This window comes from Acipenser ruthenus, unplaced genomic scaffold (genome assembly GCF_902713425.1).
Source record: "Acipenser ruthenus unplaced genomic scaffold, fAciRut3.2 maternal haplotype, whole genome shotgun sequence".
Taxonomy (NCBI): domain Eukaryota; kingdom Metazoa; phylum Chordata; class Actinopteri; order Acipenseriformes; family Acipenseridae; genus Acipenser; species Acipenser ruthenus.
This window is the reverse complement of record NW_026708122.1, coordinates 142,501-152,500: the sequence shown is the minus strand read 5'-3', so window position 1 is coordinate 152,500 and position 10,000 is coordinate 142,501. Positions and strand designations below refer to the sequence as shown.

The following is a 10,000-nucleotide window of genomic DNA, read 5'->3' as shown; positions in this document are numbered from 1 at the left end:
TCGACCCCCCCTGCCCCCCCCCCCGGGGGGGTTGTTTAGTTTTGAACATGCCCGTGTTTATCAAGCAGACTGTCCATTTCTGTCTCCCTCGCTCCTCGGAGTTGGTTTTCAGTCTCCTTTTCGAGTTGGGGGGGTCCTGTGCTATCCTAAGCACGGCTGTTCGGTGTCCAAACCCCCGTTTATCTGCCCCCTCTCCCCCCCTCTCCCCCCCCCCCCCCTCTGTTTCTGCCCCCTCGTCCCTAAACCACCCTCTCTGCGGATTAACTGTTATTGTAAACAAAGAAGCACATGGCCGGGGCGCCTCACCACCCACCGCGGGGCTTCCGGTAACCCTCCGCCGAGCGTCATATAGACCCGCCTTAAAACTAGCACGAAAATAAATAAATAAAAAACCTGGCTTCTTAAAACAAGTAAATAAAAAAAGCACGTCTATATATTTACATTTACACATACACTCTCGAATGCATTATTTACACGTTCATTCAATTTGAGAAGCAGAGAAGCAGGGGTGCAGGGGTGCAGGGGTGGGGGGGGGGGGGGACACAAACAGGACGCCTTTCTGGAGCGGAAGGGCTTTCGTTTATTCTCAAGCGGTGCTGCGGATTGCTTGCAAAATAGTGATCCGTTATCCAGGCAGCGCAACTGCCAAATAGTGGGTCTGCGTCTGACGTCATGACGCAATCGCCCCCCCTCCTAGTGTACCAGATGAACAGATGTCGATAAAACAAGAGAGCGCCCCCCCCCCCTCTCTCTCCATCCCTAAAACCGCGCAGGGGATTCGCAAAAAACAAAGAACGCGTTTTCATAACAAAGAAAGAAAGAAAATAAAGTGCTTCTTAGTAAAGATAAAACAACTATTTTTTTCTGCCCCAAAACCTAATTAAAAACCACAGTGTCACTTCAGCAATGATTTATTTAGTTACAAAATATATTTAATTAAAAAAAAAATACAGACACAGCTTTTAAAACGTAATTGTTTTTTTTGTGTGGGGGGGGGGGGGGGGGGGGGGGGCTCTCTCGTATTATCACTGTAGAGATAACTCGTTCTAATCCTGCCTTGCTGCATTATTAATTTCTTATCAGACGCCCTTATCCAGGGCGACTTGCAATTGTTACAAGATATCGCATTATTTTTACATACAGTTACCCATTTATACAGTTGGGTTTTTACTGGAGCAATCTAGGTAAAGTACCTTGCTCAAGGGTACAGCAGCAGTGTCCCCCACCTGGGATTGAACCCACGACCCTCCGGTCAAGAGTCCAGAGCCCTGACCACTAATCCACACTGCTGCACCCTAGTTCATATTGGATTCTAGTAGTGTTATTATACATAGCATCCTAGTTCATATTGGATTCTAGTAGTGTTATTATTATACAGAGCATCCTAGTTCATATTGGATTCTAGTAGTGTTATTATTATACATAGCATCCTAGTTCATATTGTATTCTAGTAGTGTTATTATTATACAGAGCATCCTAGTTCATATTGTATTCTAGTAGTGTTATTATTATACAGAGCATCCTAGTTCATATTGGATTCTAGTAGTGTTATTATTATACAGAGCATCCTAGTTCATATTGGATTCTAGTAGTGTTATTATTATACATAGCATCCTAGTTCATATTGGATTCTAGTAGTGTTATTATTATACATAGCATCCTAGTTCATATTGTATTCTAGTAGTGTTATTATTATACATAGCATCCTAGTTCATATTGGATTCTAGTAGTGTTATTATTATACACAGCATCCTAGTTCATATTGGATTCTAGTAGTGTTATTATTATACATAGCATCCTAGTTCATATTGTATTCTAGTAGTGTTATTATTATACAGAGCATCCTAGTTCATATTGTATTCTAGTAGTGTTATTATTATACATAGCATCCTAGTTCATGTTGGATTCTAGTAGTGTTATTATTTGCACTGGCTGTAAACTACACTGTGTTTCAATATGAAGCTTGAATTGTAACACTGTGCTGCCCTGTGACAAGTCTAATGAAGTTAATGAAAAGGTTCAATGGAGGGTTTGATGAAGTTATTGAGCGCTGGGCTGGAATGCGAGCCAGCAGACACAGGGGCTCCCCCAGGGCCCGGGCTGGGAGCCCCAACTGTAGCGGATGGATTTTTGAAGGGTCCTCTCAGCCTCAGTAGAGCCATGGACATGCTGTGACTCCACAACCCCCTTTCCACGATGCGTGTGGAGATCGAGATAGACGAACTACTGTGAAAGCAAGCTGGAGAGTTTCAAACTGGATCACTGCCTGACCAGGGGTAAGACAAGAGAACAGCACGACACAGTCCTAGAGCACGACGCAGTCCAAGTGCACGACACAGTCCTATTGGTAAAACCACACTTGTTGCATCGATACAGATCACAGGAGATCGCAAACGCAATTTGATAATTCATATTTAATGGAAGAGGAGAGCCAATGCATCTTAAACCTATCTCCTGATAACACGCAGGACTGCAGTTCACGGATCGGTGCGAGTGTTATTATTATTATTATTATTATTAATGATGATGACGCGTTTCTATCAGAACGTTCGCCTCCCTCCTCGCCGGCCATGTGGCCTCGCTCGCGCTCTGCCTTTGTTGCGTCACAAGCAGACAGACAGCATTTAATAAACACCGGCGTGTACAGATATTCACTGAAAAGCGGGTATTTATTTCGTAAAGCATTTAAACTTTGTGTACATTGTTTTTATTTTTAGAAGATATTTCTTGTCAACCTTCATTTTTGAACACAGTTCTACCTTATCTGAAACGCACACCTAGACATCATTTCAAACACACGAAAAAAAACAAGTGTCGCACATTTTTAGCTATTACTGGTTTATTTAAAAAAGAAAAAAAGTTGTTTTTTTTGTTAACGGCGCCTAATAAACAGTCTTTCACTGATGCAATAACCGCATGCGCACAAATTTAAGTACACTAAAAAAAAAATATGTCACACAATAAAAAAGGCCGGTGTCAAACCTAAAGCGTGACCGGCTACTGTACTTTAGAAATTCATCTAATTTAAAAATTCCTAAACAAGAAGCGACGGTTTAAACACTCTCTCTGTATCGTGCAAACTACATTAAACCAAATGCAAACTGAACCAGGCTCGGCGCGCTGCGTTAGGAAGCAGAACCGGTTTGCAGAACCGCATTCTCGCAGCGTGACTCGGGGAATGGCAAACTGCAGTTACAAAAAAACACAACAAAAAAAAAAACTGCATGTGAAGATTACTGCCCCACGACTTGAGACTCGCCCAGCGGATAACCCCCCCGCAGACACGCTGAAGCACGGAGGGGATAGCGAGGGCGCTCCAGCACCGCAGCCATGCCGTGCAACCCCGATAGCGAGGGCGCTCCAGCACCGCAGCCGTGCCGTGCAACCCCGATAGCGAGGGCGCTCCAGCACCGCAGCCGTGCCGTGCAACCCCGATAGCGAGGGCGCTCCAGCACCGCAGCCATGCCGTGCCGTGCCGTGCCGTGCCGTGCCGTGCAAACCCCACTCACCTTTCTCCGCTTGGTAGTCTTTCACTGGCATGGTACCGGTCCAGAAACACGCAAAACCGAACCCAGGTCCTTAAAACAGACGCTTTGAGGCCGGCCCCGCCTGCTGCTGTTGCTGTATTTGTTTTTATTGTAGTTTTAATCGTTAACGGGCGCCCCCCTCTCTTTCTTCAGATCAATCCCGGTTATTTACTTGCTGATCTGCAGACCTCATTCACTGCAAAAACTGGCGCGATTCCGGCCCGCCGCCCGGCCAATCGTAGCGCCGGGATCCCCGGCTGGGGGCGGGGCTGGAGAATGGCGCGAAAAGCCGCTGCCGAGGGGGGGGTCACGCGGGGCGCTGAGCCAATCGGAGGGGGAGGAGCAGGGATCCGGCTCGCGCATCGCCTCTGGCGCGAAAACAGAACTGCTCGTTCAAGAGAAGGGGGAGGGACGGGGGGGGGGGGGTAGTTGTCACAATAATAATTGTTGTGTGTTTTTCCTTGTCAGGTCGTGATTTGTTATATGTGTGTATAATACTGTATGAGTAGGGAAAGTGATCTGTTATTATTATTATTTTTTTATCGAGTGAATTAACGGAATTTTGACAGAGTTTAAACGCACCCCCCCCCACCTTGCTAATGAAATGGTCTCTCCCTTTCTCCGCACCATCGTTTTGGCGCCAAATATATTTTTTAATTTTTTTTTTTTTTTTTTTTTTTTTAAATGTAAAATTGCATTTCCTTTTCTGCAGGGTTGACTGTAAACTACACTGTGTTTCAATATGAATCTTGCCTTGTAAGCCTGTACTGCTAAATCAGTTAATAATAATAATAATAATAATAATAATAATAATAATAATAATAATAATACTGAACGAGGCATTGCTCTCATGATAAAGGATGCCAATAGATTCAGTAGAGCGCAGGGTCGTAGAGAATGCATTGCATCTGGGCAGCAGTGTGGAGTAGTGATTAGGGCTCTGGACTCTTGACCGGAGGGTCGTGGGTTCAATCCCAGGTGGGGGACACTGCTGCTGTACCCTTGAGCAAGGTACTTTACCTAGATTGCTCCAGTAAAAACCCAACTGTATAAATGGGGAATTGTATGTAAAAATAATGTGATATCTGTATAATGTGAAATAATGTATAATGTGATATCTTGTAACAATTGTAAGTCGCCCTGGATAAGGGCGTCTGCTAAGAAATAAATAATAATAATAATCTGAGGGGACACTAATGTCTGCGAACCATCATGGAGGGGGAAGCTTTATAGCGCTGCACCAGCAAGCCGGGTTATTTTTTTATTTGTTTTTTTTGTGAATATCTGATACAAACTAAAATTTCAGTTTTAAAGTCTGAATTTTTTTTTCAAGTTTCTTTTTCATTCTGTAAAGAGAGAAGCTGCTTAAAATGTCATGAATTAAATTATTATCATATATAAACATTTTAGTTATTTTTTTAAAAATATATTTATTTATTTGGTCCTAAAAGTCTGTTTTTATTTAAAGATTATATAAGTTGCACAGTATAGAATACGATTTGTATTTTATTATTAATAATATTATTTAAATAATCAGAAGCCGTTTCATTGGTCAGAATTCTAGCCTATTAGAATCGGGGGAGAAACTGACCAATGAGAGTTTAAGAAGCCCAGCTCCCGATCCTCCGCGACCAATCGGGGCAGGCTCGCATTCGTACGCCGTCATCGTGCCTCTCCCTCCGGACCTGGGCTCACTCGATCACCGAGGACTCCCAGGCCTGACCGCGGTAATCGTGTTTTCTCAAGACGGATTCAATACAAACGCGGATTTGTATCTTGCGACATCGTGAATTCATTTAGTTTCTCTCGGACGTTTAGACAACAACGTCTCTCTCCGTGTCTATTTAATAATATTCTTTCAGGCTTCATAATAAAACACTAGCGATGCTTTCTATAGCTTGATAAAATACAAAAAACAAAACGAAAAAAAAAACTGCGCTACATAGCACCTTATATTATTGGAAAATTATTTATATTATTATTATTCTTATTATTCTTATTCTTATTCTTATTCTTATTCTTATTCTTATTATTCTTATTATTATTATTCTTATTATTATTATTATTATTAATAGTCCGGCCTCTCTATCCGTATGAAAGTTTCCCAGTTTGCCGCGGTATACGCGCTGATGATAATCTGAATTCTCTCGTCTCTTTCTGCGTGTGTGTGTGTTTTACAGGAGAATGATTTCTCAGGTGTTTCTGTTGTCTGCTAAAGGAGATCACCTGATCTACAAGGACTGTATCCTGCTGCCCTAACCTGGCACGGGGTGGGGGTCTGTTAGGGGTAGGGGTGGGGATGCGGGTCTGTTAGGGGTAGGGGTGGGGGTCTGTTAGGGGTGGGGGTGGGGGTCTGTTAGGGGTGGGGATGGGGGTCTGTTAGGGGTGGGGGTCTGTTAGGGGTGGGGGTGGGGGTGGGGATGGGGGTCTGTTAGGGGTGGGGGTCTGTTAGGGGTGGGGGTGGGTTTGGGGGTCTGTTAGGGGTGGGGATGGGGGTCTGTTAGGGGTGGGGGTGGGGGTAGGGGTAGGGGTGGGGATGGGGGTCTGTTAGGGGTGGGGGTGGGGATGGGGGTCTGTTAGGGGTTTGGGGTAGGGGTGGGGGTGCGTTAGGTTCTGCTCTTCAGTTCTAGTTGCTCTGCCATAGACGTGCGTGACACAGGCTAGATCAGCCTGACTAAAGTGTTGCGTCTCCCTGCTGGATAATGTTACGTTAACATGTTGAATTGCACACCGCTGTGAAGTTTTCCATATACTTAACAAAAAAAAAAAAAACTGACCAAAATTTAAAGACGTTTTGAAATCTAACATGAAATGCTACTGTACTACTATTATGGCTTCAACTTGAACAAAAGTTATTGTATTTCTTGCTCTTATTGTATTACTTGTATTGTAACACTTGAAATGTATTTGCTTACGATTGTAAGTCGCCCTGGATAAGGGCGTCTGCTAATAAATAAATAATAATAATAATAATAATATATATACACACACATTATATATATATATATATATATATATATATATATATATATATATATATATATATAATGTGTGTGTGTGTATATATATAATATATATATATATATATGTATGTTAAATTATTTCTCACTATGTTCATATATATATATATATATATGTTTTGTTAAATTATTTCGCTCAGCTGTCGGTACCGCCATTACCCAGCGATCTGCCACATTGCAAACAGCTTGCCTTTAGCTTTGCTGGCAGTACCCTAGCTGTGCACTAGGTGGCGTCGGGGCTTGCTGACATTAGAAATGTTTTGGGCTGATCCTTGACTGGTGATGTCATGAGTCCGCGGGGAAGCAGGCCGTGATGTCATCAACGTGTTCTATGAGAAGGTGAATGCGTTGCCGGGAGACCAGCCTCCAGTTGTCATGGTAATGCAGATTGTTTATTTCATTTCTTATTTAATTAATTAATTATCGTATTGAAGTGAAGCAGTGCACTGATCAAGCCGTCTCCCTAAAGCAGGAGATTTAAAAACATTCCTGGACTGTAATAAAACCACCGTGATTTACACTGAAGACCCTGAGAGAGACTTCCAGTGGAAACGTTAGTCATTGAATTTACACTGAAGACACTGAGAAAGACTTCTAGTGGAAACGTTAGTCATTGAAATTACATTGAAGACACTGAGAAAGACTTCTAGTGGAAACGTTTGCCGTTGAATTTACACTGAAGACACTGAGAAAGACTTCTAGTGGAAACGTTTGCCATTGAATTTACACTGAAGACGCTGAGAAAGACTTCTAGTGGAAACGTTTGCCATTGAATTTACATTGAAGACACTGAGAAAGACTTCTAGTGGAAACGTTAGTCATTGAAATTACATTGAAGACACTGAGAAAGACTTCTAGTGGAAACGTTTGCCGTTGAATTTACACTGAAGACACTGAGAAAGACTTCTAGTGGAAACGTTTGCCATTGAATTTACACTGAAGACGCTGAGAAAGACTTCTAGTGGAAACGTTGGTCATTGAATTCACACTGAAGACACTGAGAAAGACTTCTAGTGGAAACGTTAGTCATTGAATTTACATTGAAGACACTGAGAAAGACTTCTAGTGGAAACGTTAGTCATTGAATTCACAATGAAGACACTGAGAAAGACTTCTAGTGGAAACGTTTGCCATTGAATTTACACTGAAGACACTGAGAAAGACTTCTAGTGGAAACATTGAATTGATTCTTGTCGTGTTTCTGAATCCAGCTCATTCTGTGCCACGTTTGATTTCAGCACCACGAGGGTCTGCACTTCGTCCACGTGAGGCAGGGGGGTCTGTACTGCGTGGCCACGACCCGCTCCAACCCCTCCCCCTTCACCCTCACCGAGTTCCTCAACAGGTGAGTCACGCAGACCCGGGTTCAACAGCGCAGTATTCTAATGTATAAAGCAATAGGAATTATGTGTGAAGCCAGGGCAGGGTGGGGCTGTGTTCCAGTTCCTCGTTGTGAGTGAATTCCCAATCCAGATTACCATTCCCATTCCCAGACTGGCTGCTCTGATCCGGGATTACTGCGGCTCCCTGTCTGAGCAATCCGTCAGCCTGAACTCCGCCCTGATCTACGAGCTGCTGGATGAGATGCTGGTGAGAGGAGGGGGGGGGGGGGGGGGGGGGCTCACAGTCTGAACTCTTTCCTGACCTGTTCTGACCTCTTGTTTTGCTCTGTGACCCCAGGATTTCGGGTACCCCCAGACCTCGTCGACGGCGATCCTGAAGAACTTCATCCAGACGGAGGCCGTGACCCCGAAACCTTTCAGCCTGCTGGACCTGCGCAACGTGGGGCTGGTAACCAGAGCACTCCTTCAAACACTCCCTCACACCCTGAAACACTCCCTCCAACACTCCCTCACACCCTGACCTGCGCAACGTGAGGCTGGTAACCAGAGAGCACTCCTTCAAACACTCCCTCAAACACTCCAACACTCCCTCACTCTCTCCTGTCAGTTTGGATGATTTGTATTGAGTTGTGTATTGACAGTGTGTTCTCTCCTCTCCTCTCAGTTTGGATGATTTGTATTGAGTTGTGTATTGACAGTGTGTTCTCTCTCCTCCTCTCCTCTCAGTTTGGATGATTTGTAGTGAGTTGTGTATTGACAGTGTGTTCTCTCCTCTCCTCTCAGTTTGGATGATTTGTATTGAGTTGTGTATTGACAGTGTGTTCTCTCCTCTCAGTTTGGATGATTTGTATTGAGTTGTGTATTGACAGTGTGTTCTCTCCTCTCCTCTCAGTTTGGCGCTGACACTCAGCACAGTAAGGTGGCTCCGAGTGCAGCAGCGAGCCGGCCGGTGCTGTCCACACGTGGGGAGCCGGTGGGTCACAGGAGCGTTTCAACAGGAGGGTCTCTGGTTGTGCCAGTTAGAATCTCGATGGGGAGGGGGTTGATAGGGGTTCCTGAGCTCTTAAACGGTGTCTGCTGTGCGGCTTCTCATTTTTTTTTTGAGTGCTGTACAGTTCAGGGTTGAATATTAACGCCAGTTTGGGGTTGGACCGGGTTCTGTCATTTTTTTAAAAGGAGAATTGCTTTTATTTGTCAGATTCTTCACTTTGTCACTCCCTCTCCGTCTCTCTCAGGGAGGGAAGAACGAGATCTTCGTCGACGTGATCGAGAGGCTCACCGTTGTGATTGGATCCAATGTGAGCCGCCGCTGCGTCCGTCTGTCTCTGTGTGTGTGTGTGTGTGTGTCTCGATCTCTCTCTGTGTCTGTGTCTGCCTGTCTCTCTGTGTCTCTCTCTCCGTGTGTCTGTCTGTCTGCCTGCCTGTGTCTTCGTGTGTCCCTCTCTCTCTGTGTAACTGCACTGTGAGTAGATGGTAAAAGTTCCCTTGGTAAATTTCATAGCTTCCCAGGCTTATCTTCAGCTATGCTTTAGCAGTCTCTGAGTCTCTCTCTCTCTCTGTCTCTCTCAGGGCACCCTGCTGAAGGCTGACATTCAGGGAGAGATCAGACTCAAGTGCTTTCTTCCCAGCTGCTCTGGTGAGATCACGTATTTCAGTATTACTTACACAAGTAAGTTTCATCTTTTTCAGAAGTACACTTTATAAAGTTTCTCTCTCTCTCTTCAGAGATGAGAATAGGCCTGAATGAAGAGTTCAGCATCGGCAAGACTCAGCTGAGAGGTGAGGAGGAGAGGAGGGAGGGAGGGAGGAGGAGAGGAAGGAGGGAGGGAGGGTGTTTCTACTAAACGCACACCTATGACACTCAGTGTGTCCGTCTCGCTGTCTGTGTGTCTCTCGCTCTGTGTCTCTGTGTAACCCCCGCTCTCTCTCTCTCTGTGTCTCGGTCTGTCTCTCTCTGTGTAACCCCCGCTCTCTCTCTGTGTAACCCCCGCTCTCTCTGTCTCCATGTCTCACTCTCTCTCTGTGTAACCCCCGCTCTCTCTGTCTCCGTGTCTCACTCTCTCTCTGTGCAACCCCCGCTCTCTCTGTCTCCATGTCTCACTCTCTCTCT

The 10,000-nt window shown here is 44.7% G+C and overlaps 1 protein-coding gene and 1 pseudogene across 4 annotated transcripts in view; one reads left to right on the top strand and one right to left on the bottom strand.

The window, feature by feature from the left end:
- Positions 1 to 3,811, bottom strand: part of LOC131729673 (DNA replication licensing factor mcm7-like) — a 6,649-nt pseudogene extending 2,838 nt beyond the window's left edge.
- Positions 2,053 to 10,000, top strand: part of LOC131729677 (AP-4 complex subunit mu-1-like) — a 33,802-nt gene continuing 25,854 nt past the window's right edge. The window contains exons 1-10 of one of the 4 annotated variants that reach the window (XM_059019881.1): positions 2,053 to 2,276; positions 5,708 to 5,769; positions 6,840 to 6,925; positions 7,786 to 7,892; positions 8,041 to 8,137; positions 8,228 to 8,338; positions 8,783 to 8,863; positions 9,126 to 9,188; positions 9,460 to 9,526; positions 9,616 to 9,669. In XM_059019881.1, coding sequence (XP_058875864.1) covers positions 5,712 to 5,769; positions 6,840 to 6,925; positions 7,786 to 7,892; positions 8,041 to 8,137; positions 8,228 to 8,338; positions 8,783 to 8,863; positions 9,126 to 9,188; positions 9,460 to 9,526; positions 9,616 to 9,669 — 724 coding nt within the window. In that variant the 5' untranslated portion in view covers positions 2,053 to 2,276; positions 5,708 to 5,711. Of the gene's footprint in view, positions 2,277 to 5,102; positions 5,491 to 5,707; positions 5,770 to 6,839; positions 6,926 to 7,785; positions 7,893 to 8,040; positions 8,138 to 8,227; positions 8,339 to 8,782; positions 8,864 to 9,125; positions 9,189 to 9,459; positions 9,527 to 9,615; positions 9,670 to 10,000 lie in introns of those variants that run through there. The other 3 variants (XM_059019879.1, XM_059019880.1, XM_059019882.1) reach the window with 3 other exon arrangements.